Raw genomic sequence first — 25,660 nt, forward strand, 5'->3', positions numbered from 1 at the left:
TCAGTGTGGGGTGATTTTTCATTTTGTATAAATTTGCTGCATACTTGAGGCATGACTTCTGACTTGAGTGCCATAGCATTCATTGTAACACATGGCAATAGGTGAAAATTCATTCTCTTAAGCTTTTCTTTAAAGATTCAATTTTGCAGGTTTAGCAGAGCTAGGTACAATGTGCGACCCACTGCGCAGTTGTTCTGTAAGTGAAGAAAATGGATTGAGTGCAGCTTTTACTATAGCACATGAGCTTGGACATGTGTAAGTACCTATTTCCTGGCAGGTAATTTATTTTTTTTTAAATTTCCTTTTAAGTATGACCAATTTTCAGCAGTGGGCTTTGTGTTTCTAAGAGGGTGTAGTCTGATATGTCTTTTAAGAACAATTGTTACTTTTGCCCCTTGCAGGGAGCCAGGTAAAGAAATTGTGAATTTTATAACTTGGTTGATATCCTGAATTTCAGGAAAAACTGTCCAAAGAGATGAATTCTGTCCTTTTGTCATATGAAGTGGTTGGGACACTGGGACATACCCTAGGTAGTACAACGTACTCCCATTAACTCGAAGTATATTCTAGCCCTGTTAAGAATTTACCTTTAAGAAAAGACAGTTGTTAATATAACACAGAAATATTCTTCCTTGTGTTTGATCCTTTCAGAATACAGTAAAGTAACACAAAGAGAAATACTTTACACTGAAAAATAAGAGGAGATGACAGCATTTTATTTTATGGAGCATACCTCATCAGTGATGGCAGGAGGGTGCTATACTCTAGCTCCATGAGCATGCCACAGTGTAGGTAACCACGACGTTACAGAGCTCAGTAGCTAGCTTGCTCATTTTCATGTCCCTGCAAGTCCACTTAGACACATGCTGTTTGTCTTGGTGCTTGAACTGAGGTAGTAAAATAAGATGATGTGCTAGTTGCATTAAGTGTGACATTGATGTGCTCTGCAGTTTCTGTTACTGAGTAGTCAGGGTTATGATCTGAGCATTGGGGTTGCATGTTGTGGACAGACCAGCCTGTGTATTCAGTTGAGGAGATGGCTTGTTCGTTTTAAGTGGCACACTCCTAAAACACTGGAATTTCTCTGGTAAGCTAAAACATTACATTAATTGTAAATTTCTTCATGTACTCACCACTATATAACTAGGAGCATTTGGATAAGGGGATAATTATGTAAGGCATTTTAAGAGTACCTATTGCCAAAAGGTCAGATAGATGTATTAAGTGAGTCCCATTCAATTTAAAGACATTTTCAGACTCATAACTCAAGCATTTCTGCTACTGCATAGAGTTTCAGTTAATTATTGCTGAATTGGTTTTGGAGTTTATCTGTTTTGCTTTTTAGGTTTAATGTGCCTCATGATGATAGTTTTAAATGTAAAGAAGCTGGAATTAAACATCAATATCATGTGATGGCTCCAACTTTAAATTATCATACAAGTCCATGGACCTGGTCAAAATGCAGTCAAAAATATATCACTGAATTTCTTGAGTGAGTTTCAATATAATGCTATGGTTTGGAATGGGGTTTTTTTTGTTTTTGTTTTGTTTTGTTTTTTTCCCTTACCAATTTACATTATTTCTATGAAGTATTTTAAAGGTATTACTTAAATATAATTTTTGCATTGTTCTTCGGTTTAACTACTGACTTGCAGGGCCTCAATCCTCCAGAAAAATACATGTATTGAACTTTTTCTGTGAATTATGACTTCATTTAAGTTGCGCTGAGCCTGAAAAGCTTAGAAGATTTTTTTTTAATGTAGTGGTATTGTTTATTGAAAATACCTTTTGGACTATTTAGTAGGTTAGAACAGGCACCCTTTATTTTCTAAAGTTTTTATGTTAAAAATAAGTGATAAGTATAATTTAGGCAGTACCATTTTTTTCATTTTTTTAAAAAAATGAGAAAAATTTTTTTTTTCTTTGGTAGATCTAAATGCAAAATGCGAAAAAGGGAAACCAAGTGACCTGGTAGATTTCATTATTACATAGGGAAGTAGGCATGCAAACCCATAACCCCACTGAGATATGCATGTGTAATTGTTGTGTGAATAATGAGAAGGTTCCCGATGAACTGAGTGATTTATTCACATTTTGTTCTGTTTTACCACAGTACTGGTTATGGTGAATGCCTCCTAGACAAACCTAGTGGAGGAACATATGAGCTTTCCTCTCAGCTGCCTGGGTCAGTGTATGATGTCAACAAGCAGTGTGAACTTACGTTTGGTATTGGGTCACAAGTATGCCCTTACCTGGTGAGTGAAAACCAAAAAAGTCATGCTTAATCTATACTAAAAATGACTGGATATTACTGGTTTGGGAATAATTTTATCCAGAAATAAGTAAGATTTCAGGTTACATTGTTTTGAAGTGGAAGAGTTCAGTGGACAGCATTGCAATTTGACATGTGATAAATCTATAGCAATAGAAAATAGGTTGCATTCATTTTGATTTCCATATCTGTGAATGTGATAATTCCTTTAAGATATCTAAAGCTAAATAAACTAAGGTTTCCTGCAACAATTGAAAAGGATTTATTTCAGCACTTCCTGCAAATGTTTTCATGGTATAGGTGAAATTATACAGGTGAATTATTAGCACATCTTGCTTCTTTGTTTCTTTTAATACTTTTTAGAGACTTACAAGTTAAAAATAAACTATCTCAAACATTTTTTCTGAATGTTTGTTCTAAAATGTGGATTCTCTCTGCTTTGCAGAGTCAAGAAATATTTTCATGCCTGACAGAGTGTATATTTAGTATACAAAACTGAGATATGGAAAGAAAACTTGACCAGATTAGTACTGAAACTTAAGTTTGTATTTTGAAAACCTAATCTGGCCATTGCAATATAAACACAAATAAAACATTATTACTTTATTCGCTGCTGACAGGTTTTCATGTAGAGTTAGATTTTGGACCAACTTGTAAAATTCCTCTACCAGTATTGTACATCTTGTCGGAGCTGTGTAAAGAATTTAAGCATTTAAGATTCAGACTGAATTAAGTGGAGCTTTTTGTTGAGGTAAAGTGTTGTTTAAGAGGAGTCAGGCTTTGTGAAAATATTAAAGAAGAGGAAAAGGGGGCTTCAAACACCTGAAAATGGTGTTACTGAAGACTGCTTTGTAAATTTTGTAATCCGTGAGGGTTAATTGTCTGTTCAGAGTCTTTTAGCAATTTGAAAATGACACTTTGCCTAATTTTCTAGTCAGTACATTTAATTCCTGTTAAATTCACTTAGAGTCTTTTTCTGGGGGATTATATGGAATCTGTGCCATACAGTATTAACTGTAACCGCTTACATATTTTTAAATAAAATTTTCTACTGAAGTAGAAAATTAAGTTATCTATTAATGTGATTGGATCAATTTCAGATATTCCAAATCCCTGCCTGGCTTTAAGCAAAATCTATTTTGGTTTTGTGGGGTTTTATCTGTGAAAAATAGTAGTACAATAGCAAACACCTAGCCTGCACAGTGTAAGAAAATTTAAAAAGTCACAGCTGATATCTAAAATGGTATTGCAGGAGCAACAAAAGTAATCTGCTTTTCTTTTTAGAAACAATGCAAACGCTTATGGTGCACAAGCACAGAAGGTGTTCACAAGGGTTGTCGTACTCAGGACATGCCTTTGGCTGATGGAACAGTTTGTGGTGTAGGAATGGTAAGCCTTGTTTTGTTTCTCAGTGGTTGCAATTTTGGATGTAAGTAAGAAAGATCAGTGCTTGCTGCCTGGTGATCCTGTGCCTACAGAATACTGATTATGTGAAAATTGTCCACCTGACTATACCTGCAGTTTCTCTTAGTTCTGTAATCTTGTGACATAAAAACCCACAGTTTGTCTGTTCAGAGTAATTATTAAAGTTTACACACTGGTTAAAAATAGGTGAAAGAAGTCAGGGAAAAGTTGACATCTTTCCTTCCATTTGAAATGTTCAGTTCATGCCTAATGAATTGGTTTTTTCCTGATTGGTAGTGTCTAAAGTAGCATTATCTGAAATATGACATCCCTAAAGTGTGTTTCCCCCAGTTCATCTTGTTGAGACTGTTTATTGAGCCAGAACAAATTAAGTATGAGTCACTTAGGTACGGGTCTTTTTTTGGAAAGAGGGAGTCTTTGGATTAGCATCAGTAGATATTTGTGTATGTATATGTTTCAGAGAAAATATGAAGTCGTGTCAGTACCTCTTCACCCACTCCAGAAAGGACCTTTAGCACACATAACTTACGTTCATTTTCTGTCTTGCCTATTGTAACATAATTCAGGATACTTGGGTCTGTCATTACTGAAAAGAGGATCTCTCTGTTCTCATTTATACCCCAATGTGTAAGACTGCCTGGCTGCTTGAAGTATGGATTGATTGCTTTGACAGATTAAAAAGAAGCGGAAACAGCGTTTCCTATATTCTGCTCCTTGGTTTATTTGGTAAAGATTTTTTGGCTGGTAAAGATTTTTTGGGTGCTGCTCAGTGCTTCCTCATTTGCAAGTCTTGGAATGCAGATCCTGATCTGTAAATTTGGACAATATAGCCTTTCTTGGGCTGTCCATAAGGGTCATAAACATCTAATTAGTAGATATAGTCAAGGCACTCACAGAACCTTGATAGTTGTATCCAGTTTCCAGTGAAGATCTGAGGCTTTTAGTTTTGGATTTGTATGTAGTTTGGGAAGTGAACAGAAATTAGATGCTTAAGTTCTTTACTGGTCTAATGTTTGGCTTCTTCAGGTCTCACTTCACCACCAGCAAACAGAATTGTTTTTACTTACCAGGGTATTGTGAGAATAAATATTTTTTAGATTTTTTACATGGTCAGGTATGACAGTGATTGTCTTAATTGTGGGTGGTTTAATATGTTGAGCTGCTTTTATATAGTAGTGTGCTTTGGCAGCTTGAGGGGCTGTGGGAACAATGTTAATTTTTTAAAAAATAATTGTATATGTTCAAAAATCATTTAAATCTCTAATTTCTATTTATAATAGGCTGCTACATTTCACTCAGTTATTTCTAAATTTCCTCCAATAACTTTTAATCTTTAAAGATTCTGTGTTTGGTAAGACAATATTAGCAATGAATTTGAAAATAGTGTCTTAATGGAAAACAAATGTAGTGGGTAAAGTGTCTGAAATGGCTTCTTTCTGTCTTGCAAGATTAGAAAAAGCTACTTGAAGGCTGTAGTGGAAGCTTTGGTTGATTACAGCCCATGTATGCCGTTGGTGTTACAATGTTTAACCCATTTTTCAGTCAGTCACGCATCAGAAAGGAAGTTCATCTTTTATGTAGACTTCATTTGTAATCTTCAGTTAAATTGACTCTAATTTGCCAACATCAGAGGATTTCTTTTATATAAGAGTACAAAAATCCTATTTTATGTAATTAGTGCAGTGGAACCATTTTTCTTAGGAAATAAGGAGCTAATTACAGTCATTACCTCTGAAAGATGTAAGAAAGAACAGCAATTAATTAATCTGACAAATTGTCATCTGTTCCTGACTAAGGGACAGCTCTTCTCAAGCTCAGACTGCAAGTTGCTGCTGATGTTAATTGGTGTAAGACATGGTGACTATTAATTGTAATTAATATTTTCCAGCAAGCTAAAATGATTTATATTTGGCACTGGTGACATTATTGCTGTGATGAATACAGAAAAGATCCATTTATGGCATTTGTTATTTTAGTTTCAACTTTTTAATCTCAGATTTCAAATGTCATGTCATGATGGATCTTGCTGTATGGACTGTTTTAACAACTGGATTTAGTGAAGCATATCTGAGTCAAAAAAACCCCTACCTCCAAAGAAGAAAAGTTGTTGAAACCACCCTTTTTTGCTATGAAAATAAGAGCAAAAATACCCAATAGTGTGAGTAGTTTGTTATTATTATTTTGAGGCACTCCAGAAGGTTGCAGTCTGATCCTTCCTAGATTCCTGAGGAATATAGAAATATGCCAGTATCCTCTTGATTCCTTGAGCATTGGAATGGAGAGGTAGGAGGTAGGTGTATGATTCTGACCCAAACTTTTCCATGCCCTGGGGATATCCCAGTGTTCTATATGATGGCAGTTTGCTACTTAAACAAAAAACTGTCACTGAAGTTTGGAAAAATCTCTTTAACAGCAGGAAGGAATTCACACGATACAAGTAACAGTTGGATTGGAAAACGTGCCTTTTTGTGTTTTAGAGATATGTTAATTCTAGTCACTGTAGATATATAATGTGTATTGAGCTAGCATCTAAAAATATTCAGAGTAGCTATCAGGTAAATTAGGATTTCATCCTAGTCCTTTTGGCATAGGAGACAGGGATACAGGGACAACTGAGAATGAGGATGCAGAAGAACAAAGAATTGCTTTGAAGACTAAAAGAAATACCTGTCTAATTCTGAAGTATGTTTGCTGTTCTTCACTTGTAGGTAGCACCCATTTATTGATTACTATTAAAAATCATAGCATACCTTGACTACCTCATGAATGTAATAGATGAAGATATTGAATCTGAAAGAATAAATCATTTTATGTGTATATATGTAAAGTAAGTATAAAAAATTCAGGTGGATTTTATCAGAGTTGGGGATAGGAGAATATGTTCACCATCTGGAACACAGCAGCAGCAGATCTTTTGAACTTCAAGAGCAAAGTATGGGCTCAAACCGTAAATTTTTTCTGTAAAGTGGTATTTCTATGAAATATTTTTCTATGAGCTATAATTTCAGAAAAATTATAAGTTTGAAGGGAGAAATAAAGTATGCAGATTTTTTGCAAGAAAAATTGAAAACATTGGAAAAATTCAAATTGTGTGAGTTTTGTAGATAATGTCATTTGAGTGATAAATGTAGACCCATCTGAAAATCCATGCCACAGAGATAAAGACCTGAGATGCTGTGGAGACACCTTCAGTCAGACGTCTTTCCAAGCTCCATTTCTTCTGCCTTGTATGCTCATTTTATTAACTGCTCTGGCTTAGCTCCTTTTAAGTGCCTTAGGGTCCTACTTCTCATCTTGGTGGGCTGTGTGGGAAGTGCTTGATTTCAGAGGAGCTCTAGTCCTATTCTGCATGCATCTACTGCTCTCCTTGATTCAGTCAAAGTTAAACGTCGTCAAGGAATGCTTTCCTGGAAATTTAGCAAGTTCAGTAAGAGATAAATTGGAAGCTCTCAAAATGAATTTATCAAACCTAGGTTAATCCACAGGAAAGACTCAAAGTGCTTATTGTAAGGAGATTATTAATAAAAACAAATTTGGACACCCATAGATTTATTGATTCCAAATTTGAAACATTTCTGGGTTTTTTGACAAACCAACTGTTGATCTTAACTAGACCAGCCTTGCCACTTGCTTTAATCTGTATGTTTGGAATTGTGTGATACCACATTACATGATGCATGTGCTATATTTGCTATCAAAAATGTAGAAAAAAATTGTTAGCAATTGTATTTAAGTTTAGGAAAGCTCTATGTCACACTATTCTCAGTGAAACAATGATTCAAGCAAACACAGAGGAACATCTGGAACATGTCTGGTGATGGAGTTTTCTACCGTGACTTCATCATGTTGCTTCTGTTGGAATGCAGCAGAATAATAGCTGAGACAAGTTTGTTGGATAAGCTATTAAAATAATCCCAGATGTGAGCATATGCTTTGCATTTTTATGGATCAAAATTATACTGTTGTGTATGGGTATAAAATTTTGTTTTACAACTCTTCTCTTGAAATCTCCCTTCAAGTTATTGTAAATGGTTTTCTGGATGGAAGAAGAACCCAAATGCTAGGTTGGTGTCTATTAGAATGCAGTATTCATTTTGTGAAGGAGGATTTAGATGCTTGAGTCTATAGTGTAAAAAACTATTTCCTAAGGTGCTAAGGGCAGTTCTTGGAAAGGCAAGTTCTTAATGTTCCTCATTCACCTTATGGATGGACTATGTAGAGAGTCTGCCTTTGATTGCTAGGAATTTGATGTTGGGTACTGGAAGGCTTGGATGTAAAGGTACCCAAAGGCCATCTTGAAAACAAAACACAAAATAACAGTAAGCACTCCAGTGAGAATTCATATGCAGTGAAATAATGGTGGCTTTTTGGTTTTAAGTTAAAGCATTAGTTTTTGTGCTTTTAGTTCTCTTTTTAATAAAAAGAAGGTTTAATGCTTGTTTTATTATTTAATCTTTTGTGTATCAGAGGTTCTTAAACTGTTTTATGTGCCAGAGACTTTATTTATCAAGATCCTTCTAGAGTAATTGGAGGCTGTTTTGTCTTGCAGAGAGGCAAAGCCTAGGCTTCAGAAATAACAAGCAGTTGAGTTGATAGAGCCTGCTCTAGTGACTGATCCATATACTGTATTTCCTGCAGGGAAAGATGGAATGAGCCACTCCCTGTCAATACAACTAGCAGAATCCCTCCTGACAACAAACCTAATTAATGGATGGTCTAATCCTGAACCTGCAAACAGGCATCTAAAGTAAAGAAATCTATTATGTATGAGTATTGACCCCACGTATGCAGTTGTGCCAGTTCCTGTGTCCAGATAAGAGCAGTCTTTGATGCTCAGAAGGTGTTTGAAGTCAAGTACACACTGGACACATTTTCCACCTAGAAGTCAGCAGGATATATAGTACTGAAATTATAGTATCTCGTAAATATTCTATTTTAGTATGTAAACTATTCCACTGTGCTGTGATCAAGCATAAAACTTGGGGTTTTCTAAAGCATACAAGTGAGTCAGAATTCCAAATTCCATAAGTAATCAGTAGGACTAGTCCTGGTAATTCCTGCATATTCTTTGGAAAAAGTCACACATGCACCAATCATAAGATTCTCATTTAGACTTTTTGGTCATGCACTTCTTGAATAACCACTGAAGTGGACACATATTTGCAGTCAGGAACAGGGATAGTAAATACTTAGAAGCAAGAGATTGATGCTTCAGGGGGAAAAAAAGATAATTACTTTCTATAAATAATAAACGCTTACAGTTACAATGTGGTGAAGTCTCATAACTGACGTGACCACAATAAAATAGTCTTGCAGTCTTTGTCTTCTCAATAATGTAAATCCCAGCAGATGAAATGAATCTATAGCATCATCTTGCTTTACCTAATCAAGGTCTTACATGCTTATCTGCTTTTCCCAAGCAATCTCACTAGATAGTTAGCTTTTGAGACGTTGAAAGCACCCTGAATTTCTTGGTGATTTCTTTTAACTTTTCACTTTTTGTATCAGCAGGAATCCAAAATTAAACTAAAAAATCTTGTACATAAAAAACAGTTGTAAATCTATTTTTGGACCTTATGTATGAAAGTGTATCAGGAATTTAAGATCTTTTAGAGATATTTGGGTAAAGTGAAAAGACATATAAATATTCAGCAGATTTTAAAGAAATCGAAGAACTCTAGATAGCATTTTTAAAACGTGACTAGTGAGTAAGTTATCTTAAAGAAAATTGAATGTTTTAGAAAATATCCAGATCCAGATAAGAGTAGTGAGCACTGAAACTATGTTCTTTTTGTGCCTAAAATATACAGTAACCTTTTGGTTGAATTATGAATTTTATTTTGTTTGTCAACTGTGCAGCACTGCCGCCATGGAATTTGTGTGAGCAGAGAATTGGAGCTGCGTCCTGTAGATGGAGAATGGGGACCATGGGGACCTTACAGCTCATGTTCAAGAACTTGTGGAGGTGGAATTAAGAGCACCACCAGGCTGTGTAATCGACCAGAGTATGTTTTTAAATTGTGTTTTACATTTTTTAGTGTGTTTTGATATGTTTTACATTTACATAATGAAGATATTAAAAAATTATGGATTGGCTCAAAATAAAATAGAGGTATTGTGGGCTGTGCAGATCAGTTTGAAGCACCAAAAAAATGCTTGTTTCAGCCATGTTTGGAAAGAGTTAAGTTTACAGACTCTAATATGCAGAGGACTTTTAGATTACTCACGTCTTTCAACAATATTCTCCATTTTTGCACATGTTCCTAAAATCTTAGTTTGGCAGGGTCTTTTTTTCTAGGTTTACCCCAACTGTTGAGGTTTCTTTAAACATTAGGTGCTTTCTTTGCAGTAAGAACTGGAAAAATAAATATATGTATTCCGTACTCTTTAGTGAAACTAAACTTGATTTGCTTTGGTTTAAGGCTTTTCCACAACAGCACCACCAGTAACAACCACAAGGAGCACTGGTTACACAGAGTCATTTAAAACTTACCTTTATAACTAGAACAGTACATTGACTGAATAATTCCATGTGGGTTTTGTTCTCTGTAGTAAATTCAAGGAGAACTTTAACTTGTCCAGAAGCAGAACCACAGCTGGTGCCTGAGTAGTTTCAGGGTTTTTCTAGGAAGTCATGTCAGCTTGGTATTACCAGTAGGACAAATGAACTTCAAACAAATGGCCCAAGTTATTTTATTTTCTCTGATAAGTAAGAGGCAGTAGACTAGATTGCCATTAGATAATGCCGCTTTCAGTCTGTAGTGATTGATAATATTAATATGCTGTTAGTTTATTCTTTTTTTTCTTCACCAAGAACATACTAATACTGAATTATTTTGTGTCAGGCTTTATAACTGTTAAAATGTATTTTAGACTTTACAGTAAATGGGATATTTTTCCACAGCCTTCCCTTTTTATTCTTTTTATCCCCAAAGTGACACCAATATTAGCACTACAGAAAAGACCGTGCCAGCTCCTAATTGTCTTCTTTCTGTGTCACTCTGTAAAATAATATTAATTTCAAATTACTGAGGGAGGTGCTGCTTCTGTAAAAATATGACTGTAATCTCAGCTAAATTGATAAAAGCATTAAAATTACTAATGTTTTTGCCCAGGCAAAATAGTTACCGATGTAAGAGAAGTAAAAATAATAATGCATAATAATAAACATCCGTAGTGAGACTACCACCTCAACAACAGTATTTTACAAGGATTGGGTTTATTTTGGGTATAATTGAATGCACAGTAAAAGCAGTGTGTGTGTCAGTTACACAGCTGACAGATTGCTGTGTGAGATTTTCCTCTTTAGATCAATGGCTGAGGCTGCTTCTCGTGGAAAACAGCAATTTTAGAAAATGAGTGTTTTACATTTACCTTCTTTTTAGGCCAAAAAATGGAGGAAAGTACTGTGTTGGTCGCAGGATGAAATTTCGGTCTTGTAATACTGATTCATGTCCAAAAGGCAAAAAAGATTTTCGGGAGCAGCAGTGCTCTGAATTTGATGGCAAACACTTCAATATCAATGGTCTGACCTCTGCTGTTCGCTGGCTTCCGAAATACAGCGGTAGTAAGTAATTATACGTCTTTTCAATTAACACAATGAAAATGCTACTTTAAATAAAGTTTTAAAACAGACAAGAAACCTCTTGGATTTTCTTTCCAGTTTCTATGAAAGATCGCTGTAAACTTTTTTGCCGAGTTTCTGGAACAACTTCCTACTATCAGCTGAAGGACAGAGTTGCTGATGGTACTCCCTGTGGAGCAGAAACCAATGACCTTTGTGTTCAAGGCTTATGCAGGGTATTTAAATCTAAATTTATTAATTATTAAAATCAATTTTAACAGGTGTTAAAGTAGATATTAAATATTAATACAAATAAGCATTACTGAAAATATGTTCTTAATTCACTTAAGCTAATTTTATTACCTACTAAATTAAAGATCTGGAAACGGAAACAATTAAGTTAAGAAAATATAATTGAACCTGAAGACCCACAATCTTGCCTCATTAAGCCTCATATGTGAAAGAGTTAATATTGTTCAAGTGAGCAGTGAGATCCAAAATGAGCATAAAGGGAAGAAGAATCAGGCTGTATGATTATTAGCATTGTATTTCTGCTACCAAAGAAGTAAATAGTAGAAAATCCAAGGGTAGATAGATTATGTAATTATTACTTTACTGTAAAATCAGGAACTGACCCTTAAATCAATTCAGCACTCTTTGCTTAGTAGCAGCTGCGGCATTGCCACAAGAGTTTGTTGGGAGAAGCAAGGTGCTATATTTTGACAATTCAAGACTTTTTTGTCAAACCTTGTTGAGGTTTTGCTGATTGGAGTGAAACTGAGCAAATTCAGAATGAGGGGAAAATATAGTTTATTTTTATATGGTTGAATAAAGAAGAAATACCAAAGAATTGTCCTGTTTATCATATTCAAAAAACCCCAGGAAGTTTAAGTAAAGATACATAAACAAAATTGTGCTTATGTTAGTTTAACCAGCACAGTCTATGTGTATTCCTTTGCTTCTTTTCAGTAATGACAGATTTTAAATGAATTGATGACCATGTATATATGCATACTGCTTTTAGACTTCTAAGATTTTTAATGTAAATATAAATTAAAATTCATAAATTATGTTGATTTTTTTAATACAAAATCTTTATGTACTGTTATGTATTCTTATGCAGTTCTTGACATATAGAGCATATTGGGATTGCACCATCCTATTTTGCCCTTGCATTGCGGAAGCCAAAATCATTGATGGCTTTCAATGAATTGCCAAGGAAGACTAGATATATACAGTAAACAACAATGTTTTGGGGTAGTGGGAAGCTTACATTACTTATTTGCATTGTTTTCCATTGGGCTGAGTGACACAGGGCCTTTTACTTTTGTTATTTTTTGTAGCAAGCAGGCTGTGATCATGTATTGAATTCAAAGGCAAGGAGAGACAAATGTGGAATCTGTGGTGGTGATAATTCTTCATGTAAGACACTTGCAGGTACTTTCAACAGTGCTCATTATGGTATGTTTGTTTTGCCTTTTTTTTTAATCTTAATGCACACTTCACTATGGCTTAGAAATTATTCTTTACATTTAAGGAAGCAGTATTTCAGTGTATGTTCTTTAGGGCCTCTGGCAACAAAAATATCTTTGATTTTCAGTCACATTCCCTCTCAAAGATGCAGAGGCAAACACTATGACATACTAACCCATTCAAGTGAAAAAAAAATCAATCTCCTCAAAGACCAAAGCCAGAAATAAAAGAAATTATGAGAATAAAAGTATTTTAAAAGGATGAATGCTTCTTGCTTTGTATTTTGCATTCTCTGGTCTGAAACTTTGCAGCTGAAGGACCAAAGTCCTTCAAATATTTGGACCAAATATTCCAAAGTCTTGTTTTGGTTGTGTAAAGAGACAGCAACAAGTTTGTGTTGTAAGCAGCTGATGAGGTTCCTTTTCTCCTTGAGTGAAAAATATAGCCTGTGAGATGTGAGCCTGTTCTCCTTCCAGAGAACAGGGTTAACAATGGTTATGTTTTTTCTTCCTCATTGACAGGTAGTGAATGAGAAAGTTCTGAATAACCCTGGTATTTCTTACTTATTTATTTTCTCTAGTAGAGCTACTGATAGCTCTTCTATCTTCTATCTATGTGGTCTTTTCTGTGAAGCATGGAGAGACTACTGTGTGTGTAGCAGTGCGGTTTAGTTAGAGCACAGAATTTACACACAGGAGTCTCCAGGTTAATATCAGCCTAGAGGCTCCTTCATTCCACTTCACTGCTTGAAAGAGACCATAGGTGAAGTGAAAATTATATCTAGGGAGCTACCAAAATAGGATATTCATAGAATAAAGGGATAGTTGATGAAGAGAAAAGTATGCCAAGTATCCTGTTGGATTTTCTTTTCCCCTGGTTGAAGGCACACACTCATCAAAAATTACCAAAAATTATACAGCTACCCTTGCAATAAAAATACATGTAGTTTTTCTTGTGTCTGTTCTAAGAAGTTGCTTATAGATAGCACATGAATTTTGTCACACACACATTTGTTACAAGTCAAGTGACCATTATATGAAACTGCCGTTATGCAAATATGGTCAAGACTGTCACTCTCTCCTATTTAACAACTTTCCATTGTCACAGACTTATTTGCTTCTAATTGGAGGGGAAAAAAGCCCCCATGTTTGGAATGAGGAAAATTTTAAGTTATTATTTGGTTTTATAGTTAGTGGAATGTTGTAAATTATGTTCAAATTCTTGAATTATAGTTTATAAGAGATAATACTGAGTTATATGCATGAACAGTATGCTGAACATTTGGGATTATCACAAGGTGTGCTCAAGTAGGAATGCAGCCATGCAAACAAGAAATTATACTTAGCTGATCACTAAAATTCCAGTGTCAATGGAGGTCTAACACATCCCTAGGCTAATGGCTGAAGGCATTGTCTGAGGAGACACTATTTTCCAAAAAAATCTGAATTAGGATCTCAAGCTAAGAATGCTGGTGTGCACTTGAACTTTTTCTTTTATCTTCATTTGGTTCCCTTTCAAACTGAAATGAGCCATTATACTAAGGCAGAATTTGGAATTGATAATAGCAGCCGGTGGTGTGTACTTATATTCATGCAGTTATGATGTTGTCAGTAACTCTGTAAACAGTAATGAAGAAATAATCAAAAATTCATTACAGCAAAATACTAATTTACTTGGCTTCCATTTTAGGAGATGATAATCTAATTATGTACAGATTATTACTTTGTTGGCTATTATTGTTGCATTAAGTTAGAGTATCTGAGACTTTCATGGACAATGGTTATTCTATGGTCATTCTCAGTGTCCTAGTATGTGATTTATTCCCTTTGTGTATCCTTGAAAACATACTTTGCAATTTTGTTTATACTTTCCTCCTGTATTTTGTCTTCTTTCATTCTATGAAGGTCATAGACCACAAGGTCTTCAGTGTGTGAGATGAGGGGCTTTTTTAACTGTTTTGGCTTTCTTCTCAGTATGTTGAAAGATTGACAAACCGTGTGTTTATCCAAAGCATGCATCTTGTCAATTTGCAATTGCACTGCTGCCCCCAGCTGGTAAATGTGATGGACCTGTAACTAGATTAAATCTTCATTTAAATGCATGACATAGTTTAAATAGATTAAAAGCACTTGGAAGTTAATGAATTATGAAATTTGTCATGGCTTAACCCCAGCTGGAAACATACAGCCAGTCGCTCACTCACTACCTCCCAGTGGGATGGGAGAGAGGAAGAAGGAAAGTGAGAAATCTCAGATGGTTCAGATAAAGACAGTTTAATAGGTAAAGCAAAAGATGTTCACACAAAGCAAAGGAAGAGTTGGTTCACCACTTCCCATGGGCAGGCAGGTGTCCAGCCAGGAAAGAAGGGCTCTGTCATGCATGACAGTGAATTGGGAAGACAAATGCCATCACTCTGAACATCCCACCCTTTACTTTTTTCCCTGGTTTCATGTGCCCAGCATGAGGCCGTATGGTCTGGGATATCCCTGTGGTCAGCTGGGGTCCATCTGTATCCCCCCACAACTCCTGGTGCACCCCTAGCCTCCTCCCTGATGGAGTGGGGTGAGGGGCAGAAAAGACCTTGACTCTGTAAGCTCTGCTTGGCAGTAACTAGAACATCCCTGAATTATCAACATTTTCCAGCACAAATCCAAAAACATCCCCTACCAGCTACTGTGAAGAAAAGTAACTCTCTCCCAGTTGAACCCAGTACAAAATGAAAAGGACAGTGGCATTTAAATTTTTTACCCACAGAGGTGCATCAACCAAATCCACAGTAATATTGCGAAACACAGTGAAATGGGTGGAAAAATTATCAAAATTGTTAATACCTCTAGATTTCATGTTTGTATTTATTATATATTTCCAATGTTTGCCATACTCAGTTTTTCTCAGCCTTAAGTATCCTTTTGAATTCGTAGTTAGCATCTGTGGGAAACATGTTTGGATTTTTTAACACAGGTTTATATGCAACGTGACTTTTTGAAAAAGTAGATCTTGATGCACCTTATTTTGTTACCTGGTTGCAAGGCTACCATAATATTACTTGGAGATATTACGAGAAATGGTGACTCATTTGTGAAGCATTTGTATTTTGAAGGGAGTGAACTCAATATTTTAAGCAAAAGAAGGTGGATCAAGCATGGCTAGTTTAACAGCTGTATCTACCTATGCATATGGCCTGCAACGCTGCAATATTTTAGTATTTACGACTCATTCTTTAGTGTGCTGTCTTTAAATTCTCTTGTGAGAGAAAAGCTACCTCAATCATGTAAACAGGGAATGAAGATATGTCATGTTAAGTGGCTTACCCAGATTTCTGTAAAAGTTTAAATTTTGAGCAGTCACAGTGTTTCCTGAGTCCCTCTTGATAGACGTGACTGCTTTCTAGAGTAGTTCTGCTCTCTAGGGATTTTCCTGAGTAGACTGAGCTCATGTCAGTGGTAAGAAATTGAATTCACATATCTGAACACAGAACATAACACTTCCTAACATGTGAAGGCATTCAGTATTGGTTGTCTCTGGTGCACTGTAGGGCTTTGTAAATGAAAATGTATTTTCGTATTTACTAATACTTGACTATTTTTATATATAATTAATTTTCAGGTTACAATGTTGTAGTAAATATTCCCAGAGGAGCAACAAACATTGATATTCAACAGCACAGCTACTCAGGGAAACCAGAAGATGACAACTACCTTGGTAAAAGCCTCCAGTGTACAACATTGATGGATAGGTTTTGTGCTATTGACAGAGATCTGCACTGGATATATATTATGAGAAGTCTGATAAAGACATTGGAGAAAATATCTAATTAGTTTTTTATTTATTGGTGAGAAAACTAGTATGTAAATCAGTGAGATGTTCTTAAGGTTGCTAGTTCTTAGATAAGTGTGTTCATTCATCAGAGAATAAGACTTATAGCACCTTGCATAATTTTATCAATTTTTTACTTTGTTGTCACAATGTTAATTGGAATTCCACAAGTGAATTCAGGAATAATGCAGGTATTTGCTGTTTTAAGTCTTGGGAGCATATACTTTGTTTATGAACAAAGCAGTCTGACCATCAGCAAACTTCCCAGTTGTCTCATATATCTCTTTTTCTATTACGTCTGGGATATGCTGAGAGATTTGCAAATGTGTGTAGGCAACAAAGAATTCATAAATACAAACTGCCAAAAATCTTGGTTGTTCTATTTCACAGTAGTTACATTGTATCTGAAGTGCCTGGAAAAAATGTTGAAACATATTTACCTTCTATCTCTTCTTCCATTGTTATCCTAGCCAACAAATTGTAGAATTCTCAAAAGATTCTCCTTGTTACCTGTTGCCCAGAAACAACCCTTGCCCCCTGACATTTACTTCCATTTCAAATGTAGTAATGCCTGAATAGCATCTTGTACTACAAATTTTACCTTATTTTAAAAATGCTTAACTTGTCATTAACCTTTATTATTGCAAATATGTCATTGTATTTATTGACTATCACAAATGCTTAATATTTTTTTTTATTTTCAAGTTTACTTTTAAAACCCACTTCACTAAAAGTCGCTGAAGCAAATACAAGGATGTGGGCTGTAGAATAGGGCAGAAATACCAATAATTATTGTTTTCTTCTGCAGTAGTAGAATCTAGTCAAATTTAAAAGTCAGGACTGCAGTCAGTCCTTCAGAATAAATATTATTTAATTACTATAATGCAGAGTAAATCCATGCCTTGGAAAATCCTTGACCAGTGCTCAGGTGAAAGCTACTGATGATTAGGATTGAGTTCCTTAATTTGAACTGTTTGATACAACTTTTTACATTGACTAAACTAAAGCTACATGTTAGTGAGGTTTTATCTTTAGAATCTTTTAACTAAATAGATTTCCAATGTTTTATTTCACTTACAGCTTTATCAGATAGCCATGGAAATTTTATCTTGAATGGAAATTTTGTTGTAAGCATGTCCAAAAGAGAAATCAATATACAAGGAGCCATTTTTGAATACAGTGGTTCAAACAATACAATAGAACGAATTAACTGCACTGACAGAGTTGAAGAAGAACTGACCTTACAGGTGCATGTTTACATTTTGCATATGTTTGAAAATTTCCTACATGATCCTAATGTTCATAACTTTATGTTCAAATTCACTCAAAAACAGCTATCATTTTATCTCAATCAAGGTTTTGTGTGTAGGGAATTTGTACAACCCTGATGTGCGTTATTCCTTCAATGTCCCAATAGAAGATGGAAGTGATCTGTTTACATGGGATCCTTATGGACCCTGGCAAGACTGCAGCAGGATGTGCCAAGGTACTATGAAGTATTTTTTTACCAGAACCAAAGACCTGGTGGGATTAAGGAGTGGACTCATCTTAAGTTCTCTGACATTTCACCATTACTTGTAACGAAGAAACTTGTTACCCTCAGCAAGCTTTAAGTTCACAAAGCCTTTAAGGACAGAATAGCTTCTGATTTTTGTTTTTGCTATATTTAGTACTTATTCAGTACAATTCTATATTCAAATCTACATTTGCAGACATAGGAGCAGTTTATGTAAAAAAGAGTGAATCAAATCTAATACATTCTTATAAAGTGATATTGTATGTCTATTAATATTCATTAGGCTTCCATTATACCATTTCCAGGTGATCACTGATTTGTCTGGTGTCTTTCATATTCACTTATTTGTCTTTTTGATTATCTGCCACATGGGATGAAGCTGTTTAAATACATATTTGTCTGTTTTAAATGGTTAGTCTCTAGGTCATTCCAGTATAAAAATAAAGCCACAGCATTTATGAAATGTGTATATATAAAAGTGTATGTACACAGATTTTTGACAAATATTAGTGGGTGCTAGAAAAGCCTGAAAATATGTCATGATGAGTTTCTTCTGGTTTTGAGTCAGGCTGCATACATGCTCATTTCTTCCAGAACTCCACATCTTTTAAGTACCCTGTGATCATATTTTCTGCTTCCTTAAGGGAAAGGATCACAACATCTGTGTTAACATGGTGGTTTAGGAAATATGTTAATTAGCAGGACATACATGATGCATTTGGAATACTTAGCCTGATGAGTAAATGGACTGTTGCACTTTTGTAATTCTCAGGACAGCTGGGAGGTGGAAAAGGTGACTGGGAAAGGTTGTTCTCCACCTGGAATGTAGTGAGCTGCACAAAGGAGCATGTTTGTGCAGAATCTGCTGTATACAGCAATTTGTGTTAAAGGGGTATCTCAGTTCTAAATGACAAATGGAATCCATAAGGCAGCCTTATTTTGGCCCTTTATTTGCTTCTTTTGGTTCTTTTTCAAGGTATTCGAAGAAGAAGAATGACATGTATACGTAAAAGTGATCATGTGGTAGTGTCTGATCAAAGATGTGAGCTTATACCCACTGTACCAAGTATCTTTGAGGAGTGTAATACAGACTGTGAATTGAGGTAAAAAAGGTTCCTAACTGATGGAATTATTGTGGTCTTATATGGTTTTATTAATTGACATTGAAACAAGGTAATTCAGATTGCTTTATCTTCTGTACCCCATCCCTCTCTACCTTCCTCATCCTTCCCATCTCTCCTTGTTTTCCTCAAATCTGTTGGTGTAATGGCTTTATACATGATATTTACACCTTCAACTCCACGTAGAACTAGGCTACTTCTCTAAGTTTTATCGGTAAAAGACAAAATCTCTTGTTAGAATTGTGGATCTGTTCTATATATTCTGGCAAAAGACTTATACTGCTGCATGAAATACATTTTCCACCAGAATTGTACCCACAACTGGAAATAATTTGAAACAGACTTATGGTTTTTGCACTCCAAGATAGCCCACGCTGAAACACTCAGAGGATGGAGAGTTAGAATTATAGCTTACATTTTTCAAAGTCACCTAGGAGATTAAGACAAAAGATCCTTTAAATTTAAAATGTTCTTTTAAGCCTATGAGTCAAATTCTTTTACATTGCTTTGAAAATCCAGTAATGAGATATGGTTTACAGTTTTATTTGTTCTCTAAAACACATATCTATATTTACTTTACAATTGCTGGTGCATTCTCCGAGTGCTCTAATTGCCATGGTCATGTTTTTTAAAACGTATTTAGCTTTCTCCCATGGTTTGTCGTTTTAGGTGGCACAGCGTTGGCAGAAGTGAGTGCACATCGCGGTGTGGCCCGGGCCATCGGTCTGTTGAGATCCACTGCCTCAGGTACTCTGCTGGCAGAGGGCCCAGTGCCCCAGTGGAGGATGGGCACTGCGCCCACCAGCCGAAACCAGCCAACAGGGAGCCTTGCCATGGCGACTGCATGTTGAGCAGCTGGCACTACACAGAGTGGTCAGAGGTACAGATTTAGAACTTCATAATTGTACCATTACAGTTCTGGTTAACATTCACACCAAACTTTGAAGGAGTATCTCCCTGAAGAGTTGGCGACAAAGTATCTCTATAAGCAATGTTGCAGGGGTAGCAGGTGGTTTATTGTGAGGGCCTTGCTTGTAGCTGCTGGGCACAGCTAAAGCAGGCCAGGAGAGCAGGAACAGCGAACAGAGAGCAGAGCCCCGAATACCGTACATTAAATATCTTTCCAAGTTGAATAGTATGAGTTGGACCAACCAATCTAATACAAGATAACAACATTTACATACAGCCAATAGAAATGCCCCGTCACCTAAGGCAAGCAGAAGGGGATTGTTTAATCAAGGGAGCTGGCCCTCAGCTTAGCAGAAGTATATTGTTTAATCAAGGGGGCTGGCCCTCAGCTTAGCAGGTCGTTGTTCACAAGCTGATGGCCCTGTACCCCACACCCTAAATCTCAAAGCATGCTTTCATTTCTATCTCGCTTGTTGAACTCAGACTCACAGAATCTAAACCACCATATTTGCAAGGTCTTTCTACTTCATCCTTCCCAACATCACTTCTATTCCTCTATATTTTTTTTTAATTTAATAACTAAAAGGAAACAATGTTTGACAAATACAGATATGTAGAATCAGCTAATACCAACCCTTATACTTCACCAACTTCCTCATATTTTTGTAAGAATAGGTAGCTTGTTTGCAGCTAGGTTTTGGATATCAGCAGCAAAGACATGGTAATTAAAGGTATATATTTTAGTTACATGTCGCTCTAGATTTTCTGAGTTTTTCTAAAGCCTTCTACTTGTTCATAAGATGGAGTTAGTTCTTTAGGTTCTGCACAATATTAGGAACAATTTTTCAGGTTCTCACGCCTTGGAACATAAACTTTCTTGTTTCTGTTCACTGTCCTTTGTTTACATATTTCTAGCCTGAAAATAATGATAGTTGACAGCTGGTCTGGCCAGTGGGATGAAGTAACCCCAGAAGCCAATCCACAGCTGACCCACTAATGTATAAAAATGAAAGAAATAAACAGGCTCATCCTTTTTTTGAGGGAGCAGCTCTGCATTTTGGACCTCTTGCCTCCACCTTGTTATTCTGCATGTCAATTCCAGAGTTACAAATCTTAATAATTTAGTTCTGTACAATTTTGGTTTTGTTCTTCATTAGAGTTTCATCTTGGAACTATCGCACAAAGGGCTGAATTTATCTCAAATGAACACATTAGCATTCTGTGGGTTAAATGGAGGACACTTTTGTCTGGCAAAATTATTAACATATTTTACCTTTAAGACTGATAATTTATTTTGGTCTGGTTTTATTGCATTCTATTTCCTGTTTCATTACCATACACCACAGTGTTCCAGGAGCTGTGCAAGAGGTGTCAGAACCAGAGAAGCTTTTTGTATGAACAACTTGGGTCGTCATCTTCCTGACAGAGAATGCCAGGAACTTCCAAGAGTTGTGACACAGAGTTGCAATGAATTCTTATGTCCAAGCTGGTCAGTTACTGACTGGAGTGAGGTAATGAAACTGTCTAAAACTTAAAGCACATTTGGTCATGGTCATCGATCTTAAAATAAGCTGCATTAAGTGTGTAGGGGTTTTATTTTATTTTGAGCCATGTGGTTATTAAAGTTCTGAAGTCCTATGATTTGCCTGATACACATCACACATCTATGAATGGCATGAGAACTTGTGTAAAATGCTCCTAGAATTTATTTTTCTCCTTAATTTTGTTACATTCAAATGAGGTAGTGAAGATACGTAAAGTAAATGTATTGGCAGTAATTTGCATACCTTTTTTATGAAGCAATGAGAACTAGACAGACACCTGTTTAATAGAATTATTTTAATTTTATTATAGGTTAGATGGATATAAAAGAATTGTGGACAGTTTAAACATTTCTCCAGTGAAAGCTGTGATATATGTGCTATTACTGTATTGGAAATAAATTATCTGCACATAGTTTTCATAATTTTAGCTTTAGAATCTGGATAATAATTTCTTTGTATTAACATTTGAGCTGAACTTAACAGGAAATGAAAAGTTCATTAAAAAACAGGGGGTTTTGAAAAACATTCATGGAATATTTTTGCTATTTATGTGATTTTTAAAATCCAACAAGTTACTAAAAAGAAATTGAAGTCATTAATGCAGATTCATGTCTCTGCAAACTGATGTTTATAATTTTACAGTGTCCTGTGACATGTGGCAAAGGAATGAAGCATCGTCAAGTCTGGTGCCAACTTAATGATGAACAACTGAGAGATGATTTCTGTAACCCAGATGACAGACCAGAGTCAATAACATCGTGTGAACTTCATGAATGTGCATCTTGGCAAGTAGGGCCTTGGGGATCAGTGAGTACATAAAGATTCCTGGCTTGTTTTATGGTTCAGGCTATGAGTAATCACAGAACAGTACTTTTTAAATATTTTAGCTGAAGCTTAAGCAGATGTTTTAGTTGAATTGATTCATATATTTGTTTGCAGGGTCCTATAGGGTATTTGACTTGTAAATTACAAATTTAGGGCGTAATATAATGCAAATTAAGAACACCCATATATAAGTTAAATGCCTAAAATAGTAATTGATCCTGAGCCTTAATATTAAAAATACTTTTGCACATCAGTGTATTACACCATCAGAATATTGAAAATGACGGTAGCAAAATGTTCATATGAATGAGACAGGTAAAAGACCAAATATTTATAGGTAAGTGGGCATATTCAAGTGGTAGTTTCAATTAATATAGTTAGGCTTCAATCTACAATGTATTTCAATCAATCATAGAAATGTATATGCTAACAACAGGGAAAAGGACTTAGTATTTTATTGTTACATTTTGCTTTTACCTTGATAAAAGATCTGCTATCTCTTTATGTGAAAGTGCTATTGAAAAATATGTTCCTGTGTGACACTCATCTGATGTAAACCAGAGTGGATTTAAAATGCTAGAAGAAAGTGAATTAACTTGTGAAGGAAACTTTTGTCAGTAAATAGATGAGAATTAATTTTGAAAAGTAAGGTACTCAGCTTCATGTGGCTTTTATAAGATCAGGTTGCTCAAACCAACAGAAGATTATTCAGCGTTTCTTGGATGTTAGTGGGAAATCATAACCAAATCACAGCTGATCTTTATCTTTTTACATACAAATATTTTCAATTAAGATGTAGATTTTACTTTTTTACCTTAGACATAACCACACTGTTATCTAACATAATGTAATCTTGTGATCACAAGGTGACGGCTTTCCATTCGTACAAGCTAAATGCAATAATTAAATAAAAATTAATTCAGTCCCATGATAGTATTCTTATGAATAAAAAATAGTTTTCTGAAATAGCTTGTACAAGTAGTTTACCAACCCATGTTACTGGAGCAGAACTTTTTATTGCAGTTTTTCCACTGTGCTACCTTGTAATAGCCATTCCCAACCAGGTTTTTACAAGTACTTGTATTTTAACCACAACATTTATAGGGATAGGATTTGTATCATAATATTTTCAGCCATCTAATGTTTTAGGTGCCTTCTTTGAGTGCACTCTGATCAAACTCTATGGTGAAGGGAAAGACATTTAACAGCTATAGTTAGTGACTCATTTGAAGTTACTCCTTACTCCTCCCTTTCCCCTCCTCTTCACCAGTTTTTATTGCTGAGCATGACATTACAGAGCATGGATTGTCCCTTCGATCAGGTCAGGTCAGCTGTTCTGGCAGTGTTCCTTCCCAGTCTCCTGTAATGTCTCTTGCCCCACCTCCAGCCTACTCACTGCAGGGAATAGAAAAGGGGAAAGAGAGAAAGCCTTTGTCCTGCACACACACTCTTCATTGGTGCGCCACGGACACTGGTTCAGTACCTGATGGCCTGCCACAGTGGAAGTTAGCACCATCTCAGCAGTCACTCCTATTCATTAAGGAAAGAGTTTTAGAGTGGAAAATGTAATTAAGAATGAAATTTGGTTGTAGACAGGGCTATTTCAAGTGTGTGAAACTCTTGCCTTCGACAGTGCGCTGTGACGTGCGGACGCGGGTACCGGATGCGCGCAGTCAAGTGCGTCCCTGGGACGTACCGTGCTCCTCTGAACGACGACAGCGAGTGCAGTGCTGCCACTCGTCCTGCAGACAGCCAGGTAAGCTAAAAATACCTCTCTGCTTCTCTGTCAGAACCCTCTCAATACAACTTTTTTCTACTGACTCTGTGTGGGAACTTAGAGGAAATCGCTTCTAAAATGAGAAAAAACCCTGAAACTCTATGCTTTTCTTCACAAAGGTCAAATTTTGCCAAGGGAATTAAGTAAAAGAAGGGTAATTTTAAGTCTGGATGTTTGAAAGTTGGTATGTGATTGAAAGATTAGAGTATATGACTTCAAGGAATCCAAAGGCCTGTGATAATTTGGCGGTGGGGAAAGCTCCAACATGTAGAATACTGTTAGGATGCTGCCTGCCATCCTGCTTAATAAATAGTACCCAACCAGCTTCTTTAATAAGCTTCTAAATATAAAAGTGGGTTAATTGGTATGATTTATTTCTGCTTATTTGTGCAAATGTTGGGTTTGAGGATCCTTGCGTTTTTAATTAGGATTTTTTTTGAGGATCCTTGCATTTAGCCTGTTTGGCTACTGACTGAAACTGGGCAAATTTGTATTCTTGGTAGGTAAAGGTATAAAGGACAGGCTAACAGCCACTGTCTTTGCTTGGTCCTTCTGTGTTGCCTGTAGCTCTGAAGCAGGACACTGTCATGTCTCTTCTCCTCTTCATCAAATTGGCCAAAACTGTTCTTTCTCAGAGTGCCAATATTATTAGTTATTGCTAATGCAGTTTTAGGAGCAAATAAATTTTCTTTGATACTCGATTTAAAATGAAACAAAACAATTCAATGAAAGGCCTTTGAATAATTCCAGGGAAAATATAAAATATGGTATTTACATGTTAATTAATGTAATTAATATTTACATGTTAATTAACAATTTGCTTTACATTTGGCTCTTCAGAAATGTATATTTCAAAAGATTTATTTTTTTCCTTATCCCCACAGGAATGTGAATTGCCCTCTTGTCCAGAAAATACAAAATTATTGACTACTTCACTTCCTCTAGTTCACGTGGGGAAGGTGACCCAATGGAGATATGGATCATGGACCCCAGTATGTAATGTAGCAGTCACACCTTGCAGAGCAGTCCTGTACTCATTCACCCATTTTTCCATGAAGCTTTCATTAATATATTTTTCAGACTGAAATCTGCTTGGGATAGATTAAAAAGAAGTTCTAATATTTTCTTAAGACAAGAAACTGTTTCTTAAGGAGCAGATGGACTCTCCCAGCAAATTGTGTGCTTCGAATTCAACCAGGAAAAATAATAGGAAAAAAAGCTCTAGGAGCTGGTGTTCTGAGTGAAATAGTTTTCATAGGGTTGATAGTGCACTAGGAAGTGTTATGTTAAATGTAATTGACACATTTTGAAGTATGGAGAACATCTTTGATTTTAAAATATTATCTAAATCTTTTCTGTGTAAAGTTGGAGTCTTTAAAGCTCTAATTTGACGTTTTTTTGTAAAATAAGCATTAATA

At 35.7% G+C, this 25,660-nt stretch overlaps 1 protein-coding gene across 1 annotated transcript in view; it reads left to right on the plus strand.

Annotated features, from left to right (window-relative positions):
• The window catches only part of ADAMTS20 (ADAM metallopeptidase with thrombospondin type 1 motif 20), an 88,325-nt gene that overhangs the window by 29,609 nt on the left and 33,056 nt on the right, over positions 1-25,660 (plus strand). Inside the window, exons 8-24 of the mRNA XM_063396616.1 lie at positions 150-255; positions 1,346-1,492; positions 2,114-2,255; positions 3,557-3,661; positions 9,557-9,702; positions 11,083-11,264; positions 11,361-11,497; positions 12,605-12,722; positions 16,341-16,436; positions 17,631-17,797; positions 17,907-18,036; positions 19,043-19,169; positions 19,857-20,067; positions 21,443-21,607; positions 22,283-22,447; positions 24,099-24,221; positions 25,127-25,234. Of these exons, the coding sequence (XP_063252686.1) occupies positions 150-255; positions 1,346-1,492; positions 2,114-2,255; positions 3,557-3,661; positions 9,557-9,702; positions 11,083-11,264; positions 11,361-11,497; positions 12,605-12,722; positions 16,341-16,436; positions 17,631-17,797; positions 17,907-18,036; positions 19,043-19,169; positions 19,857-20,067; positions 21,443-21,607; positions 22,283-22,447; positions 24,099-24,221; positions 25,127-25,234 (2,375 nt within the window). The remainder of the gene's footprint in view (positions 1-149; positions 256-1,345; positions 1,493-2,113; positions 2,256-3,556; positions 3,662-9,556; positions 9,703-11,082; positions 11,265-11,360; positions 11,498-12,604; positions 12,723-16,340; positions 16,437-17,630; positions 17,798-17,906; positions 18,037-19,042; positions 19,170-19,856; positions 20,068-21,442; positions 21,608-22,282; positions 22,448-24,098; positions 24,222-25,126; positions 25,235-25,660) is intronic.

Source organism: Prinia subflava, chromosome 4 (genome assembly GCF_021018805.1).
Source record: "Prinia subflava isolate CZ2003 ecotype Zambia chromosome 4, Cam_Psub_1.2, whole genome shotgun sequence".
Lineage (NCBI taxonomy): Eukaryota > Metazoa > Chordata > Aves > Passeriformes > Cisticolidae > Prinia > Prinia subflava.